At 36.5% G+C, this 22,492-nt stretch overlaps 1 protein-coding gene and 1 pseudogene across 1 annotated transcript; one reads left to right on the top strand and one right to left on the bottom strand.

Moving 5' to 3' along the window:
• Positions 1-5,371: 5,371 nt before the first annotated feature.
• LOC148625200 (uncharacterized) lies at positions 5,372-6,206 on the top strand. The gene is made up of 2 exons (XM_088571045.1): positions 5,372-5,620; positions 5,971-6,206. Exons 1-2 carry the CDS (start codon positions 5,458-5,460, stop codon positions 6,204-6,206), a joined length of 399 nt encoding a protein of 132 aa, XP_088427171.1. The 5' UTR covers positions 5,372-5,457.
• Positions 6,207-18,816: 12,610 nt separating this feature from the next.
• On the bottom strand, positions 18,817-22,185 carry LOC148625199 (uncharacterized; annotated as a pseudogene).
• Between the last annotated feature and the right edge of the window lie 307 nt (positions 22,186-22,492).

The following is a 22,492-nucleotide window of genomic DNA, read 5'->3' as shown; positions in this document are numbered from 1 at the left end:
GGTCATATAAAGCTAATGAAAATTGGATATCTGTCAAATCTTTGATAACTTATGAGCATAAAAAGCTTTTCGTATGATTTAAAAAATGGAATACTTGCCAGCTCCACTTTATCAAAGGTGATGGATTGATGAAATTGATTGATGCACAGGACAAAACATTGAGACAATAAAATAGAGTGACAATGCTTAAAAAAGCATTTCCTTGTAAGAAATTTACCCGTTTGAAGATATGTTTTGTAAAAGATTATATAATTCGTTTTATTTAAGAACAAATGATCTAGAGAGGCTGAATTGCCCACCTAGGGAAAAGTCTTTTTTACCTTTCTAAGGTTTGACTCTTGACCCTACTGAACTGTTGTCACAAGAATCATTCAATCAATGGTGGCCACTTAGTTATCAACCAGGTTTTCTTATAATAAAATAAATCTTTCGTAGTCATTTTTGAGTCTTCATCGGCAATAACTCCGGCTCACCATGCTTGAAAATTTTACCGCTTGAAAATTTGGCTAAAGAAATTGTTTTGGTTTTCGATTTATTTCCACAAATCCTTGTTTTTCGATAGACCAAAAGTCGTCACACACAAACCGTTGAGTATATCATATTAACAGCAATCTTTATTCTCATAAACCATATATTTGGTACAGAGACTCATAACATATATACAAAACATACTATACAAAACTATTTACAGACATGTTAGGCACATTTCAGTATTGATGAAGTTAGTCAGGACGACTCACTTTTTTGTTTATGATTTTAATAAATTTACAAAAATAAATCAGACTTTTTTTATCTTTCGGTGACATTATTGCCCTTTAACCTAAAATACATACGTGCTTTATAAGCACATTGTTGATATACAGTTTTCTCTTTGTTGCAATTGTTGAACATTTCATAATAAAATGGTATTCGTCCCCTTTTTCTAAGTTACATAGATTACAAAATGGTTTTCCTCTACTGATATTTTGCCATAATATCAAGGAGTTTTTCTCATCGAGAGTTTTAAAATAATTTTCAAAACTAAGAGTTTCTTTATAAAGCCTATAGTTTACAGTTTTCGCACCAATTGTGATACTTTCGTGCCAAGATTGTCTGTACTGATCGGTAAGACATAGCTTAACCTTGCATTTTAAACAGTCAATGTTCAAAACATTTTGCGTTAACCAATTATTTGATACCCACACTCATCTAAAGTTTCTTTAATACTCAAGTTTACAGTTTGCCTCATTTACATATTCATCGTCAGTTTATAAGCGACACATAAGATTTTACACGGATTACCACATTAAGTTTTGACCAGAAAGACATCATTCTCTGTTTAACATCAACAGACAAAGGGAAACGACTAAGTTCTCCATATATAAAACACGAACGCGTGGAAGATTTAAGATTCAGTAGTAGTTTACAAAACTTCAAATGATCCTTTTCTAACGTATATAAATTGGTAAAACCAAAGATTTCAGAACCATATAAAAGAATAGGCTTAACAACTTGTCGAAAAGATCTCACAGACAAGAAATCGTCAGTCTATGAAATAGTCTTTTCTGGCAGATTTACAATCGCAATTATAACTATGGTTTATCGTTAACTTTACTCCGATTCTTTTTCTTGGTCTTGTTTTATAAGTATCAAAAATAGTTTTAGCGCTACGCAGAAAAATGTCACACAAGTTACTTACGAAGTTATTGATATTAACTCTACTAACTTTAGCCATACATGTAGTATTTGACAAGTTAATACTAAGAGGGCGTACTTTTCCTTTATCTATATTTAATTAATAATCTAAAGTTTTGTCGTTGTTCCGATGTCTCAATTTCTTTGTCATCAAATAAATTCATGTTTGAATTTTCTGATCTGACCTATTATCATTACATTTAATGCACATAGACAGAGGACAATAATCATCAGAAAATAAAGAAGAAAAATCAAGTACAGTCATAGTTTTGAAAGTACCAAAAAAGTGCATATAATTGATACAATAATCGACGACACTAACATTTTTACATGTAAAGTTTCCTTCAGTGTCACCCCCTATTCTACCATATAATATGAGAGATCGTTTACCGAAACGATTAACGTTTCCAATTTCTATGTAGTGGTCAATTTCTAATTCCTGCTGCATGAAGGCCATTTTCGCCATTTTCATATTTAGTGTGACAAAGACTACTAAACACCAGATTGTTCTTCACGTTTCTGCAGTGGAGGCCTAATACATTACTTTTGAGTTTCTCTACCTCTTGAAGAGTTTCCTTGGTTTGTAACTTACCAAAGTTATCGATTGTTTATGTTTTTTGTTTGGTTTCATATTTCGTGCCATTCAATTTTTTTACTCATTTCATTTACTTTTACTGCAAGATGTATATTTTTCTGCTTTACATTTGTCATACATGTCGCTCATAGCTTATACACTGGTCTCGAGTTCATTTGTCTTTTTTTCTACGTTTTTTTTTTTTGAATTTACGATGACATGTTTTGTTACAATCCATCCTTCCACTAGTATCAAAGGAGAAGATTTTCAATGTTGGAAATGTTAAATTGGGGAAAAATCCATTTCAGGACTCATAACTCACTCCTGATAGTTTCGGCATAGATCCATTTCATCAACTTCAACAAGTTGACACCCTGCCAGATTTTAGTTAAACCCAACTGTTTTTGAATTATTTGCATTTTTGACCGCTACGGTCTATTTTTAGTTACCGCAGTCATATTTTTCGCCAAATAAAAATTCCCCACATTCAGATTGTTAAAAAGACCATGAGAAAGATTCAAGCAAAGTTTGGTTACAATCTGTCCAGTAGTTTCTGAGAAGAAGCTGTTTTAAAAAAATGTATGGACGACGGACACAAAATGATACCTTCAGGCCAGTGAGCTAAAGTGATCTAACATTGTACCAGACAAAGTTAGATCAACAGCAGCCATGGTCGTTATTTCAATGAACATTTAACAAAGAAAACAAAGGCAGCATAAACAAGCAATCCTTACAGCATGTTCTTTGATTATATTTTACAAAATTTACTGATTATCTCTTCATCATTGTAGGCTTCCCATTTCTTTACCCTAGGTTCCCTTGATTACTCTTTAAATAGTATTCAAAATTAATTACATAATGCATCGACAAGTAAGATATTTTATTCGAGATATCGTGTAAACGTAAAGTATTCAAAAGGTCCAATATTCTTATCCCTTTAAAATGACATTGAAGTGTAGGATATCACTGTTAGGGTGTGCATCTAATGTGTAAACGACAAATAGTGGAGGCATAAGTAACACTTTCACAAAAAAATATAATTCATCATAACAGAATGGAATATAGGTATTGTCTGTGGTGTTAAACTGATTAGGTAGGTGTAAAAACAGAAAAAAAGTCAACAACTTAACAAACAACAACAAGAAAAAACAATATCCAGTCTACTAAATTATGTAAGACAAATATATCATACTTTTCAAATCAAATCAAAGTTAAATTTATTCAAAATCTCCCAACTTTACGAGTATAGTATTATCACTTCATGTTTTTAGTAAACAAAAAGCGCAGTTGCACGCATGTAGGTTGGTAATCAAAATGTACCGTACTTAAAAGGAGATTACAATGTAATTAAATAGTAATTAATTAACATGTCCCCTAAGGCAGTTAACATTACAAATTTTGTATCGATAGAAAAACAAATTACTCTACGTGATAATTGTTCGCATCAAAACAACTTTTATATGGCAATCAGGACAGACACGGAAAGGCCAATTATAACCAGTGTGATTTTCGTGTTAAATATAATTTTGACCTAATTATAAACGTTTAAACGACCAAAAAAGTATGTCCTTTTTCTGTTACATGGGAAAGGGTCTATATATGATCCTTTTGTGTTTTATTTGATCAATGGTATTAGTGGTTGTGTCTTTATATCATAATTAACATTGAATACAGTGCAATGATAAATTAAAAACACTTGTTTTTTTTATGTACAGTGACCTTCAACTTAGCAACAATTAATTAGAGATCTAAATAAATACAACGTTATAAAGACCACCCATGATAGAAACGTATACAAAACGATGCATGCAGATGCTCTTCGAAAGCACTGTCTATATTACTCTATTTCTTGTAAATAAGAATGATAGTCTAAAAGGGCCCGAAACATTTTTAAGTCTTGATTTTTCTTAATGCATGTAACTGAAACACTGACCAGCTAACTTACTGACTACTAAAAAAATATGTTATATATCACTGACACAAAATTAAAACTACCTTTGATTTGTGTGGTGATTGCTGCCCCTAGTTACTTGATTTTTACTTCAAAATAGATGGTCTACTAAAACATTAAAATAACAACAAGTCTTACTGAATTTTAAGTGCTTTTTTTTAAAGATATTAAACATCGTAGTGTTATTCCTTAAGCAAATGCCTAAGAGACAACATTTATAATGAATTATGTTCATCAAGTTGTACAAATGAGACGTTCATTTCGTAAAACTCCTATGAAAATGGAAGAACATTTGTAAATATTCATTTTTGCACATTTGAAGGTATTGTTGCATTTTGAATGCATTTCGATGACACTGGAATTGATTTATTACTTTTAACTAGAAAACTAATCAAAATTATACCTGACTTTTAAGTACAATAAACAAAATAAATGAATTAAAAAATGATTTATTACACTTTCTATGTTTTAATGCAAACTTTTGAACATGGCGAAAGAGGAAGTGTCGTCTCAGTAAAACAGATGGACACTTTACTCAATCAAACTAAATTATGAACAGTAAATTACAAATAACTCATTGACTAGTATTTGTCTATATCAACATTTAATTTAATTAGGTACATGTTGTACACTTTTAGAAACCTTTATGGTCGGCGAATGTTATAGGTCGGTCTGTTAGATGCTTGTACTTGCCGAAGACAACGCGTTAATATATTACCCGTTCTGGTTGTTATTATTTTGTTGTTACGTTATAATAACGTAATGGCAACATGATTCTTCATCATTACAATAATAAAATTGATTTCTTTATAACCATATTCATCATCGTTTAATGAAGGTTTTGGGGTATATATATGGTAGATGTCCAAACATTCACGTTACTGCTTTGAAAAAAAAGTAAGTATCATAACCTCATTTTCGTCGGTAAATTTGGATAAAAAATTACCAAAAAAAAACAACTTACTATTATGAATTAAGTTCATTATTTACTGTCAGAAACAATAGTGCTTTTACAACTTTTCAAAAGCATTTTCCAGGTTGTACTCTAAGCAATCTCGAAAGCCGAAATTTGGAAGTGTTTTACATTTATAAACCTTTCCTACATTTCCCAGGTTTACTTCTATTGTTTCCGAAGGACTATCGATTGGCAAAATTTGGAATTATCACATTATCACACGAAACAATTTCACCCATAAATATCATTAATATTCTTTAAAGTGAATAGCTGAAGGTGTTTTTTTTTTTATTTAGATTTAACATGCTGAAACTTATTGTTATTGCCGTGTGTGCTACTTTGGCCTGTGCTAATTATTACGGCTATGGAGGATACGGGGGACCTATTGGATACCATGGGGGATACAAGAAAGTTATCTATCATGACATGAAAGGATATGGTGGATACGGAAAAGGATACGACTTAGGTATGAACTTTTTTGGTTTAATGTTGAATGATGAGTGGATGAGTATTCTCATCTTTTAAGGCTGTCTATTTTTGTAAATAAAAATTCCTTATTATAATGAATATGGCACGGGTTGGGTAAGATCAAAGCCATGTATTTTTATATTTTCTTATATTTTGTTTTTCGTACTTCTAATAAAAAAAGATTAATAACTGAAATAAGAAAATTATTTTCATTCTGACAAATATTACGTACAGTTACTGCTGTTTTATTCATTTATGCTTAGAACGCAAAGCAAAATCGGAAACCTAGTTACTTTTTTTCTAATTTATAGTATGCATGTTTTGATGATAAAATTGCTATTCTTGAAGGATATGGAGGATATGGAAAAGGTTACGGAGGTATTAACATTGGATATGGTGGTTATGGAAAAGGATACGATATTGGCTACGGAAAAGGTTACGGTTTAGATATTGGATATGGAAAGGGATTTGGAGGTATCCATGGTGGATTTGACGATAAATTTGGAGGATTTGGAGGTTTTGGTTATGGAAACTCATACGCTTACGGACCTGGCTTAGACTTCAAAAAAGGAAAAATTGGTTAGTTTTGTTTATGAATATGATTATTTATGAAGAGATGTAGGTTGTGGTCATCGGCTTGTAAAATAGAAAACAAGGAAACATTGACGCAAGAGAGATTAATATAAATTTCACGAAGTAAATTATACGAAATCATTTTCACTTTCAATGTCGACATAGAGTACTGGTATGTTATCAATAAAAACAGAAAAAAGAGAATAAGGCTGCTTCCTCGATTCTTTAGTTGGAAAAAGTAATGTGATGCCTAAAACACGTATTTTATATTCTGTACATGACTACTCAGCAAAATATAAGGAAAAGCTTATCTTCCTTTAAAAAAATCAATCGGTACATTTTATGACAATGTTTTTATTTGTACATCTTTAGACGATTTTACAGCTACATGTGTTTTTGCAATTTATCATTCTATGAATTATGGTGTTTATATTCATCAACTGTTGTTACATTTCATTTTAAACGGACCTTACAATGATTTAACTACTACTTGCCAATTTACCAATTACATGTCCATTTTAGTAGATCATATAACGTTGAACAATATATAAATTACGAATCAAGTAAAAAAATTAGCACTGATAACAAAGGGGCTTAGTAATCAAGTTTGTACTTCATGATATTGAAAGGAAACAAAAATCGCTTTTTCTTTTAAAAATGAATGCACAACGAACTGTTTACTTGTTGAACAATAAATATATAATGTTTAATTTTGATATCTTCTAGGAGGTGGATACTAGTTACTTCACAGTTTTGAAGGGAAGATGATTTACTGATCTCCTTTACAGGTTTTAATAAATGTGATAATTGTATATGTATTTGCCTTTTTTATTATGTCTCACAAATTATGAGGTAAAGGAAACATAATCCTTCACATCATTCCATTACGACCGAAATAAAAGAATTCTAAGCGATAACATTACATTGCGACAAAGGCTAAACTAACATGAAATTTAACATTAATTTTCTAGAATTTTTCTCAGAGTTTTTTTTTTTAAAAAAGAGATGAAAACAACAAAAATGATTTGATGCTCTTTATTAAATGATAAAGGATTAAAATCTTAATCTCTAAATAAGGTGTAACCAATATAATTATCAACAACACGAAATTAAGTGAGTGGAAAATAACGAACAAAAAAAAACGATGACGATACAAATGAGGACAAATTCATGGACAGAACAATAACGGGCTAAACCATGTGACCGAACAAAAACGATCACAGCTATAGAGCAACCGAAATCAGACACATCTATGGGACAAACCGAAACCGGTCAATCGACAATACAAACAAATGACAGACACATTCAAAAGACAAAACAACAATGGGCACATCTAAAAGACAAAACAAATAAGGAACGTCTGTAGGACAAAACAATAACGGGCACACCTACAGGATAAAATAAAAAAGGATAAATCTACAAGACAAACCGGAAAGCCGGTACATTGAAAGTAAAAACAACAACGGGAATATCAACAGGACAAAAGCAATAACGCGTACATTCAGGACAATACAATAACGGGCAAATCTACAGGAAAGAAACACAATAACGGGCACATCTACAGGACAAAACAAAAACGGGAACATATACATGACAAAACAATAACGAGTACATCTACAGTACAAAACAGTAACGGGTACATCTACAGTACAAAACAATAAGGGCACATCTACAGGACCAAACAATAACGGACACATCTACAGTACAAAACAATAACGGGCACATCTACAGGACCAAACAATAACGGACACATCTACAGTACAAAACAATAACGGGCACATCTACAGTACAAAACAATAACAGGCACATCTACAGGACCAAACAATAACGGGCGCGTCTACAGTACAAAACAATAACGGGCGAATCTACAGAGCAAAACAATAACGGGCACATCTACAGAGCAAAACAATAACGGGCACATCTACAGTACCAAACAATAACAGGCACATCTACAGGACCAAACAATAACAGGCACATCTACAGGGAAAAACAATAAGGGAAACATCTACAAAACAAAACAATAACGAGTACATCTACAGTACAAAACAATAACGGCCACACCTACAGTACAAAACAGTAACGGGTACATCTACAGTACAAAATAATAACGGGCGCATCTACAGTACAAAACAATAACGGGCGCATCTACAGAACAAAACAATAACGGGCGCATCTACAGAACAATACAATAACGGGCACATCTACAGGACCAAACAATAACGGGCGCATCTACAGAACAAAACAATAACGGGCACATCTACAGGACCAAACAATAACGGGCGCATCTACAGAACAAAACAATAACGGCCACATCTACAGTACAAAACAATAACGGGCACATCTACAGGACCAAACAATAACAGGCACATCTACAGGACCAAACAATAACAGGCACATCTACAGTACCAAACAATAACAGGCACATCTACAGGACCAAACAATAACGGGCACATCTACAGGACCAAACAATAACGGCCACACCTACAGTACAAAACAGTAACGGGCACATCTACAGGACCAAACAATAACGGGCGCATCTAAAGAACAAAACAATAACAGGCACATCTACAGGACCAAACAATAACGGGCGCATCTACAGAACAAAACAATAACGGGCACATCTACAGAACAAAACAATAACGGGCGCATCTACAGAACAAAACAATAACGGGCACATCTACAGTACAAAACAATAACGGGCGCATCTACAGAACAAAACAATAACGGGCACATCTACAGGACCAAACAATAACGGGCGCATCTAAAGAAAAAAACAATAACAGGCACATCTACAGGACCAAACAATAACGGGCGCATCTACAGAACAAAACAATAACGGGCACATCTACAGTACAAAACAATAACGGGCACATCTACAGGACCAAACAATAACAGGCACATCTACAGGACCAAACAATAACAGGCACATCTACAGTACCAAACAATAACGGGCACATCTACAGGACCAAACAATAACGGGCACATCTACAGGACCAAACAATAACAGGCACATCTACAGTACCAAACAATAACAGGCACATCTACAGGACCAAACAATAACGGGCACATCTACAGGACCAAACAATAACGGCCACACCTACAGTACAAAACAGTAACGGGTACATCTACAGTACAAAACAATAACGGGCACATCTACAGGACCAAACAATAACGGGCACATCTACAGGACCAAACAATAACGGGCACATCTACAGGACCAAACAATAACGGCCACATCTACAGGACCAAACAATAACGGACACATCTACAGAACAAAAAAATAACGGCCACATCTACAGGACCAAACAATAACGGCCACATCTACAGGACCAAACAATAACGGGCACATCTACAGGACCAAACAGTAACGGACACATCTACAGGACCAAACAATAACGGACACATCTACAGGACCAAACAATAACGGGCACATCTACAGTACAAAACAATAACGGCCACATCTACAGGACCAAACAATAACGGCCACATCTACAGGACCAAACAATAACGGACACATCTACAGTACAAAACAAAAACGGGCACATCTACAGGACCAAACAATAACGGGCACATCTACAGGACCAAACAATAACGGGCACATCTACAGGACCAAACAATAACGGACACATCTACAGTACAAAACAATAACGGGCACATCTACAGGACCAAACAGTAACGGACACATCTACAGGACCAAACAATAACGGGCACATCTACAGGACCAAACAATAACTGCCACATCTACAGGACCAAACAATAACGGACACATCTACAGGACCAAACAATAACAGGCACATCTACAGGACCAAACAATAACGGACACATCTACAGGACCAAACAATAACAGGCACATCTACAGTACCAAACAATAACAGGCACATCTACAGTACCAAACAATAACAGGCACATCTACAGTACAAAACAATAACGGGCACATCTACAGAACAAAACAATAACGGGCACATCTACAGGACCAAACAATAACGGGCGCATCTAAAGAACAAAACAATAATAGGCACATCTACAGGACCAAACAATAACGGGCGCATCTACAGAACAAAACAATAACAGGCGCATCTACAGTACAAAACAATAACGGGCGCATCTACAGAACAAAACAATAACGGGCACATCTACAGGACCAAACAATAACGGGCGCATCTAAAGAACAAAACAATAACAGGCACATCTACAGGACCAAACAATAACGGGCGCATCTACAGAACAAAACAATAACGGGCACATCTACAGTACAAAACAATAACGGGCACATCTACAGGACCAAACAATAACAGGCACATCTACAGGACCAAACAATAACAGGCACATCTACAGTACCAAACAATAACAGGCACATCTACAGGACCAAACAATAACGGGCACATCTACAGGACCAAACAATAACGGCCACACCTACAGTACAAAACAGTAACGGGTACATCTACAGTACAAAACAATAACGGGCACATCTACAGGACCAAACAATAACGGGCGCATCTACAGAACAAAACAATAACAGGCACATCTACAGGACCAAACAATAACGGGCACATCTACAGGATTAAACAATAACAGGCACATCTACAGGACCAAACAATAACAGGCACATCTACAGTACCAAACAATAACAGGCACATCTACAGGACCAAACAATAACGGGCACATCTACAGGACCAAACAATAACGGGCGCATCTACAGTACAAAACAATAACGGGCACATCTACAGGACCAAACAATAACGGGCGCATCTACAGGACCAAACAATAACGGGCACATCTACAGGACCAAACAATAACGGGCACATCTACAGGACCAAACAATAACGGACACATCTACAGTACAAAACAATAACGGGCACATCTACAGGACCAAACAGTAACGGACACATCTACAGGACCAAACAATAACGGACACATCTACAGGACCAAACAATAACTGCCACATCTACAGGACCAAACAATAACGGACACATCTACAGGACCAAACAATAACAGGCACATCTACAGGACCAAACAATAATGGACACATCTACAGGACCAAACAATAACAGGCACATCTACAGATTCAAACAATAACAGGCACATCTACAGTACCAAACAATAACAGGCACATCTACAGTACAAAACAATAACGGGCACATCTACAGAACAAAACAATAACGGGCACATCTACAGGACCAAACAATAACGGGCGCATCTAAAGAACAAAACAATAATAGGCACATCTACAGGACCAAACAATAACGGGCGCATCTACAGAACAAAACAATAACAGGCGCATCTACAGTACAAAACAATAACGGCGCATCTACAGAACAAAACAATAACGGGCACATCTACAGGACCAAACAATAACGGGCGCATCTAAAGAACAAAACAATAACAGGCACATCTACAGGACCAAACAATAACGGGCGCATCTACAGAACAAAACAATAACGGGCACATCTAAAGTACAAAACAATAACGGGCACATCTACAGGACCAAACAATAACAGGCACATCTACAGGACCAAACAATAACAGGCACATCTACAGTACCAAACAATAACAGGCACATCTACAGGACCAAACAATAACGGGCACATCTACAGTACCAAACAATAACGGCCACACCTACAGTACAAAACAGTAACGGGTACATCTACAGTACAAAACAATAACGGGCACATCTACAGGACCAAACAATAACGGGCGCATCTACAGAACAAAACAATAACAGGCACATCTACAGGACCAAACAATAACGGGCACATCTACAGGATTAAACAATAACAGGCACATCTACAGGACCAAACAATAACAGGCACATCTACAGTACCAAACAATAACAGGCACATCTACAGGACCAAACAATAACGGGCACATCTACAGGACCAAACAATAACGGGCGCATCTAAAGAACAAAACAATAACGGGCACATCTACAGGACCAAACAATAACGGGCGCATCTACAGGACCAAACAATAACGGGCACATCTACAGGACCAAACAATAACGGGCATATCTACAGGACCAAACAATAACAGGCACATCTACAGGACCAAACAATAACAGGCACATCTACAGGACCAAACAATAACGGCCACACCTACAGTACAAAACAGTAACGGGTACATCTACAGTACAAAACAATAACGGGCACATCTACAGTACAAAACAATAACGGGCACATCTACAGGACCAAACAATAACGGGCACATCTACAGGACCAAACAATAACGGACACATCTACAGTACAAAACAATAACGGGCACATCTACTGGACCAAACAATAACGGCCACATCTACAGGACCAAACAATAACGGACACATCTACAGAACAAAACAATAACGGCCACATCTACAGGACCAAACAATAACGGCCACATCTACAGGACCAAACAATAACGGACACATCTACAGTACAAAACAATAACGGGCACATCTACAGGACCAAACAATAACGGGCACATCTACAGGACCAAACAATAACGGGCACATCTACAGGACCAAACAATAACGGGCACATCTACAGTACAAAACAATAACGGGTACATCTACAGAACAAAACAATAACGGCCACATCTACAGGACCAAACAATAACGGCCACATCTACAGGACCAAACAATAACGGACACATCTACAGTACAAAACAATAACGGGCACATCTACAGGACCAAACAATAACGGGCACATCTACAGGACCAAACAGTAACGGACACATCTACAGGACCAAACAATAACGGGCACATCTACAGGACCAAACAATAACTGCCACATCTACAGGACCAAACAATAACGGACACATCTACAGGACCAAACAATAACAGGCACATCTACAGGACCAAACAATAACGGACACATCTACAGGACCAAACAATAACAGGCACATCTACAGGACCAAACAATAACAGGCACATCTACAGTACAAAACAATAACGGGCACATGTACAGAACAAAACAATAACGGGCACATCTACAGGACCAAACAATAACGGGCGCATCTAAAGAACAAAACAATAATATGCACATCTACAGGACCAAACAATAACGGGCGCATCTACAGAACAAAACAATAACAGGCACATCTACAGTACAAAACAATAACGGGCGCATCTACAGAACAAAACAATAATAGGCACATCTACAGGACCAAACAATAACGGGCGCATCTACAGTACAAAACAATAACGGGCACATCTACAGGACCAAACAATAACGGGCGCATCTAAAGAACAAAACAATAACAGGCACATCTACAGGACCAAACAATAACGGGCGCATCTACAGAACAAAACAATAACGGGCACATCTACAGTACAAAACAATAACGGGCACATCTACAGGACATAACAATAACAGGCACATCTACAGGACCAAACAATAACAGGCACATCTACAGTTCCAAACAATAACAGGCACATCTACAGGACCAAACAATAACAGGCACATCTACAGTACCAAACAATAACAGGCACATCTACAGTACAAAACAATAACGGGCACATGTACAGAACAAAACAATAACGGGCACATCTACAGGACCAAACAATAACGGGCGCATCTAAAGAACAAAACAATAATAGGCACATCTACAGGACCAAACAATAACGGGCGCATCTACAGAACAAAACAATAACAGGCACATCTACAGTACAAAACAATAACGGGCGCATCTACAGAAGAAAACAATAACGGGCACATCCACAGGACCAAACAATAACGGGCGCATCTAAAGAACAAAACAATAACAGGCACATCTACAGGACCAAACAATAACGGGCGCATCTACAGAACAAAACAATAACGGGCACATCTACAGTACAGAACAATAACGGGCACATCTACAGGACCAAACAATAACAGGCACATCTACAGGACCAAACAATAACAGGCACATCTACAGAACAAAACAATAACAGGCACATCTACAGTACAAAACAATAACGGGCGCATCTACAGAACAAAACAATAATAGGCACATCTACAGGACCAAACAATAACGGGCGCATCTACAGTACAAAACAATAACGGGCACATCTACAGGATCAAACAATAACGGGCGCATCTAAAGAACAAAACAATAACAGGCACATCTACAGGACCAAACAATAACGGGCGCATCTACAGAACAAAACAATAACGGGCACATCTACAGTACAAAACAATAACGGGCACATCTACAGGACATAACAATAACAGGCACATCTACAGGACCAAACAATAACAGGCACATCTACAGTTCCAAACAATAACAGGCACATCTACAGGACCAAACAATAACAGGCACATCTACAGTACCAAACAATAACAGGCACATCTACAGTACAAAACAATAACGGGCACATCTACAGAACAAAACAATAACGGGCACATCTACAGGACCAAACAATAACGGGCGCATCTAAAGAACAAAACAATAATAGGCACATCTACAGGACCAAACAATAACGGGCGCATCTACAGAACAAAACAATAACAGGCACATCTACAGTACAAAACAATAACGGGCGCATCTACAGAACAAAACAATAACGGGCACATCTACAGGACCAAACAATAACGGGCGCATCTAAAGAACAAAACAATAACAGGCACATCTACAGGACCAAACAATAACGGGCGCATCTACAGAACAAAACAATAACGGGCACATCTACAGTACAGAACAATAACGGGCACATCTACAGGACCAAACAATAACAGGCACATCTACAGGACCAAACAATAACAGGCACATCTACAGTACCAAACAATAACAGGCACATCTACAGGACCAAACAATAACGGGCACATCTACAGGACCAAACAATAACGGCCACACCTACAGTACAAAACAGTAACGGGCACATCTACAGGACCAAACAATAACGGGCACATCTACAGGACCAAACAATAACGGGCACGTCTACAGGACCAAACAATAACAGGCACGTCTACAGGACCAAACAATAACGGGCACATCTACAGGACCAAACAATAACGGGCGCATCTACAGAACAAAACAATAACGGGCACATCTACAGTACAAAACAATAACGGGCGCATCTACAGAACAAAACAATAACGGGCACATCTACAGGACCAAACAATAACGGGCGCATCTAAAGAACAAAACAATAACGGGCACATCTACAGGACCAAACAATAACGGGCGCATCTACAGAACAAAACAATAACGGGCACATCTACAGGACCAAACAATAACGGGCGCATCTAAGGAACAAAACAATAACAGGCACATCTACAGTACAAAACAATAACGGGCACATCTACAGGACCAAACAATAACGGGCACATCTACAGGACCAAACAATAACAGGCACATCTACAGGACCAAACAATAACAGGCACATCTACAGTACCAAACAATAACAGGCACATCTACAGGACCAAACAATAACGGGCACATCTACAGGACCAAACAATAACGGCCACACCTACAGTACAAAACAGTAACGGGTACATCTACAGTACAAAACAATAACGGGCACATCTACAGGACCAAACAATAACGGCCACACCTACAGTACAAAACAGTAACGGGTACATCTACAGTACCAAACAATAACAGGCACATCTACAGGACCAAACAATAACGGGCACATCTACAGGACCAAACAATAACGGCCACACCTACAGAACAAAACAGTAACGGGTACATCTACAGTACAAAACAATAACGGGCACATCTACAGTACAAAACAATAACGGCCACATCTACAGGACCAAACAATAACGGACACATCTACAGGACCAAACAATAACGGACACATCTACAGTACAAAACAATAACAGGCACATCTACAGGACCAAACAATAACGGGCACATCTACAGGACAAAACAATAATGGGCACATCTACAGGACCAAACAATAACGGGCGCATCTACAGAACAAAACAATAACGGACACATCTACAGGACCAAACAATAACGGGCACATCTACAGGACCAAACAATAACAGGCACATCTACAGGACCAAACAATAACGGACACATCTACAGTACAAAACAATAACGGGCACATCTACAGGACCAAACAATAACGGGCACATCTACAGGACCAAACAATAACAGGCACATCTACAGGACCAAACAATAACGGACACATCTACAGTACAAAACAATAACGGGCACATCTACAGGACCAAACAATAACGGCCACATCTACAGGACCAAACAATAACGGACACATCTACAGAACAAAACAATAACGGCCACATCTACAGGACCAAACAATAACGACCACATCTACAGGACCAAACAATAACGGACACATCTACAGTACAAAACAATAACGGGCACATCTACAGGACCAAACAATAACGGGCACATCTACAGGACCAAACAATAACGGGCACATCTACAGGACCAAACAATAACGGGCACATCTACAGTACAAAACAATAACGGGTACATCTACAGAACAAAACAATAACGGCCACATCTACAGGACCAAACAATAACGGACACATCTACAGTACAAAACAATAACGGGCACATCTACAGGACCAAACAATAACGGGCACATCTACAGGACCAAACAATAACGGGCACATCTACAGGACCAAACAATAACTGCCACATCTACAGGACCAAACAATAACGGACACATCTACAGGACCAAACAATAACAGGCACATCTACAGGACCAAACAATAACGGACACATCTACAGGACCAAACAATAACAGGCACATCTACAGGACCAAACAATAACGGACACATCTACGGTACAAAACAATAACGGGCACATCTACAGAACAGTAGGAAAGTAATGGTGGTTCAATCCATAGGATAATAGACAAAATAAAAGTTGCATAAAACAAAAGATATAATACGAGTATATTAATCGATTATATAAAAGGATTTCTATGTTGTTCGATATGTGACTAAATCAAGAGAGTATGTCTCATCAAAATAGTCATTGGAAGTTGTTCATCACGGTTAAAAGTGAGTGATCGTGGTTGTCTAAAATGCATGTATGTATATTATCTATGTCGATGTTATTTGTTTTAAATCATGATGCAGAAAATTTACAAACAACCAAACAAACATGGTTGTTGTGTTTACAACAATGAAAAAAGGAAATGAAAGACTGAAGTCTTCAAGGTCGCTAAACGTCAAATATTCACTGTCACTGATTTTGGCTTACTTTCAACATACATTCGAAATGGCACAAATACGATATGCTCTAAAATCGGGTGACTTCCGCAAAAATCTTAGTACAACTGGGAAAGGCTATATCGGTTTCTTGATATATCGAACTCGTACCGCTGTGGCATCTATGGAAACACCGCCTGTACAAAGTCCAGCGTCCTAGACCATTCGGCCAGCTAGGCTATAAGTTTCTATTATCTTCCCTGTATCAATTTGATCCGATGGAGCAGTGTAATAGAGTCGTCACATTCTGAGACGTTTATATATATATATACACTTGTGTTTGAATCGGAGACTGGGTGATATTACATGAATTTAATGCTCACCGCTCATTTTATATTTTAATGTTAACTCCACGTTCTAATACAAGCAAAAAACACGCATAGACATGCGTATGATATGTTTTTAAAGAAATGTACGTTGCAGTGATATTCGGGTCGCTTATGACATTGTCCAGGGAACCAGTTTAGGAACCAGATTAAGCGGCTGGCAATGAATATTCATAAGTATCGGGACGTGCTAATGTATAGTCTTGTAAGGATCCTCAGTGCCTGAATCGGAAACTGGGTAATGTTCAAAATAACCGATCATTTCATGTAAATTTCCCGTTCTCGTACAAGCAAGAAACACACGTAGAACTCACGTGTATGATACTTTAGAGGTACATTTTTATATCGTATGAAGCTAGAACTATGACGCTATGGCGGTAAACACGGCGAGGATCTGCAGCATTTCGTGGCGTAACCACATAATTATGCAAATCATATGCGAATATCAAGTACTGAAATTACGAGTGCAGGAAGTCGCTAACAATATCAGCGACTTAAAAAGAGTTGTTTTTTCAAGAAAAATCGCCATCAAGTGACCAGATAAATATTGAAACAATATCACAATTCAATATAAACTACAGGAATGGACGTCTGAATGTCAAAACAATGTACAGAATGATTTGGTTATGGCGTTATTGGACAAAACTTCGGTTTTGATTTCTCGGTTTTCAGTTGTTTTTGTTTGTTTTGATTGATTATTTGTTTGTTCGGCTGGTTGATTTTTTTTAAAAGCGAAGGTTGACTTCTCAATTAATATACAAAGCAGGTATAGGCCTAAATTATCGATAGGCCTAAATTTGAAGGGTCAGACGTTGATTTGTTTTCTGATGAAAAAGTACCGACCCGATTTGTGGATGTCTTGTTTTCTTTTGTTAATCCCACTCTTTTTTTTTAATCTTACGTTTTAAAAACAATTCTTTTCACAATTTAATTCTAAAAATATATGTGATTTGACCAACTTTTCAACTCGTAACAATTATTATTTTAATGCTGATACAAATGAAAGGTTATAACATAACTCAAGGAATATTTATAAGAAAAGCCCGTATAACAATTTTCGATATAAAGGAAAAATAGGTAAGCTGGAAACATGATTAGAATGTATAACAATGAAAGACATGATGAAACAGAATAAATAATACAAATGATCATGTTACACGATACAAAGCAATACTTCCAGGTCGGTATTCTAGACTTAGAACATTTGTATTGTCGTTGAAGCATATCACACCAGGGTGATGTAGACTATCAGCCGATGTAAGCAAAGTCTTGAATTCCTTCCCGTTGTGTCCAACAATTGCCAAATTGCTATAAGTATTCCCAACAACAAACACGTTTTTATCTTTGTTTGCTGATATACCATACAAAGGTCCTGTAGATGCGTCGGAGAATGTCCATAGTTTTTGTCCTGTCATGTCATTACAAGTGACCGTATAATTGAACTTGTTGACACAGTAAATCTTACCATCAGAGGCAGACATACGTACTATAGTTTCCCTAGGAGAAAATTATTTAAAGTTTGTCCACACAAATCTGTAACAAGAATGCTACTGGATGCATTTTCTATCTCGAAACACATTTTTACCCTTATTTACAGATACATTATAACACGCTCCCATAGTTTTAACAATAGTACTGACTGTTTCAGTAACGTGCCTGTTAGTGACAAAAATTGTAAAATATTTTGATCCCTAATAACTCTTGTATTGATATTGACTCGCACGTTAAGTGGGTATTTGGAGAGTCAAACAGAATAGACAGAAATTACACAGAAACTACTATTTAGCGGTATTGTTTCTTCTGTCTTATAAAGGCTTAATGTAATTCTTGTTTTTTTTCTAAAAGGAAGATGTAGTAACACCAACAAATATAAAAATTGGGAGGGGAAATTTGTGCACAAACCGATGCCAGAAAATTAGACGAGGAATAAAATCTATGAACTTTTTTTCTAAAAGTACACAAAGAGACAAGAATGATTACTGAAAAGAAATGTAATTATTTCATATACTAAGATTAAAATATAACTTCTTTGTATATGCATTACAAGCGTTTGTTTAAACCCAATATCACACCTCTAGACCTATATCGCAAAAACCTTTATCACACCCCTAGACCTATATCGCATACCCTATATTACATCTCTAGATATATATCGCATACCCTAATCACACGCCTAGACCTATATCGCATACCCCATACCATACCCCTAGACCCATATCGCATAAAATATATCACACCTCTAGACCTATATCGCAAAAACCTTTATCACACCCCTAGACCTATATTGCATACCCTATATCACACCTCTAGACCTATATCGCATACCCCATATCACACCCTAGACCTACTTCGCATACCCTTATCACACCTCTAGACCTATATCTCATACTCTATTTCTTACCCCTAGACCCATATCGCACCCTTTCACAGACCATACTTGAAGTATAGTTAAAATATGATATAATGGACATGACATGTCATAATCTGTATCACACTCGGTATCAACCCTCGACCTACATCACCCCTTGGGCCCTTGTTCTTAGGGTGATATAGGAGTCTCGAGTTTATACAGGATGTGATACAGATTTTGACATGTAATATTCAGTATATATATAACAGTAATTAACTGATATTGTAGGACTGGGCTGTTCTTTTTTTTTTTCTGTATTTACCCTTGTAAAAATCTTGTATCAGCAGATCGGCAGACGTCGATCTCCAGTGGCATGTATTGTCAAGATTTCAAAAACAATTTTATCAAAAGCAGAGACTGGACATGATCAAGTTAATAGTTATATTTATGAAACTTTGAATTGGGCTATAATAGTTCCACTATTGCACGACAGAGTTTTGTTGTAACTGTTGTAATGCACAACTCCAAATTTGTTTAATTCGTCAGTAGCTGTTATCAACGTTTTAAACTGTTTTTCATCATGGCGTATAATAGTCAGGTTATTTGTTTCGGTAATCGAAACGTATATATTCTGGTTAGCATCCACACTGATACCATATGGTTTTTTTTCTGCTGTTTTATCCTTAAACGTCCATCATTTTACCATAGATTGTGTAGCACTTAACTGTGTTGTATTTGCCATTTTTGTCTATTTCAGTATATTCTGTCACTTGATATTTCCATGCTTGAGCAAACTTTAACTAATTTCATTTTTTTCATAAATTTTCCTTCTAAACAAGCAATATACATGTATATCTTAACGCCATGCTGTCGGTTTTAAGTATCAGTCTTTCTAAAAATCAGATAGAAGGTGATTCATGCAAGTCAAAAACCCACCAAATTCAGTTTTATTTCTTGTTGATAAACAGTAATTGATCACGTAACCAGTCTTAGTTTTTCATTTGGTTGTTGTGCTTTTGAGATAAAAATTATTTAGATTGTTCATGAAATTTGCACTTTGCAAGAGTTATCGTTCTTGATTTGGCTTCATGTATGGTTTTCTCAAAAGTGCAAATCTGAAAACAGAAAAGGTTGTTGTTATGTGAAAGTATAGCATGTGTAGACTAAAAAGCATTGTTTGTTTGATGGGTTTTTCTTGACCATGAATCACTTTACTATTGGTAGTGTCTGAATTTACTGGGTACTTAAACCAAATGTTACGGCCAATCGAGTGTTGTCTATATCAACCACTGACCACGAATTATCAGACAAAGGTATGACACGGATATGATTACCATCACGTCCAAATTCTTTCAATGAATCTGTTTTATAGTAATTAGTGATAAATATTCTACCATCAAACATAATGGTGCATCAAGTAATATTACCTAAGTTTGTATTAAATTTGTTTCGCAAAGTTAATTTTGTCTTTAGTATTCCATATAGATCGTTAGTTGAGGGAACCTGGACCTCAAGTTTGTCCTCTTTATGTTTCATTTTGACAGGTTGCTCATTGAAAGATAGCTTCCCAAAATATGTAACATCTTTCTCAAGGTTTAATAGTTTTGTTTGAAATTTCAGTTTTAAGTCGGTATCGAAAAGTGATTGAAATAATGAGTGTCGATTGTTTCTCTTTATCAAGTGACTCCGTCAATTGATAGCTACCAAGAAAAAATTAAAGATTTGATGCGTTGTATTTTATCAGAGATATATTTTGCTCCATATCTTTTGATTTGCTTTCAGCGATCTCAAATTTTCGCAAAAGTACTTTTTGTTTTGATTTGTATTCAGATTGAGAATTTTGAAATTCTCGTTATAATTCGTGTTCTTATTTGTCCAAATGCTGGTTAATGTGTTATCTAAAATCTTTAATTTCCACTTCTAATTTACTGATGTCGTTATCAAACTTTTTGGATAGGGTCTGTCTACCATAGACGCATTGTTGAACTTGTCTTAAGAATAATAAATCTTGTTCAATGTCGACCATTGTAGACGATCGTGATACATTCGCTGCCATGCCATTGATTGGAATGACGTCAGAGCACTTTTTGTGGAAGGAAGATACATAAACGACGCATACAGCAGCATCATGTAATTTATAGAATATATCGAATAGGTGGTACACCATTTCCCAGCATCTCTAGTTGTTCCATCATACGTACATGGTCCACACAGTATCCTTGGTGTTACCATTCTGTATATTTGTCTCTATTAAAAATTTCAATATTTTCACTTTAGTTTAAATTGCATAAACTTCGAATGAACGTATTACAGAAGATAGTTATGGTTATCTTTGGTGTGTAACTGCATTGCATTAAAAAAAAACCTTATTGCTTGTTTGCGTTATACACGGGGTAAGGGAGATAATTCAAGTTTAACATTTTTCAGTCCCTGGATTCGAAGTAGGGGAATAATACAAAGTTGGGGTTCAAAGA

Source organism: Perna viridis, chromosome 2, assembly GCF_037379345.1.
Source record: "Perna viridis isolate PV_CMFRI_1.1 ecotype Kerala chromosome 2, ASM3737934v1, whole genome shotgun sequence".
NCBI classification, from domain to species: Eukaryota; Metazoa; Mollusca; class Bivalvia; order Mytilida; family Mytilidae; genus Perna; species Perna viridis.
Note: the sequence above shows the minus strand (reverse complement) of the source record. Positions and strands in the feature narration are given on the sequence as shown.

Bases quoted from the DNA above. Each gene is read 5' to 3' on its own strand.
- LOC148625200 (XM_088571045.1), top strand. From the start codon at position 5,458: ATGCTGAAACTTATTGTTATTGCCGTGTGTGCTACTTTGGCCTGTGCT. The intron at 5,621-5,970 runs GTATGAACTTTT...CTATTCTTGAAG, and splicing joins CGGAAAAGGATACGACTTAG to GATATGGAGGATATGGAAAA.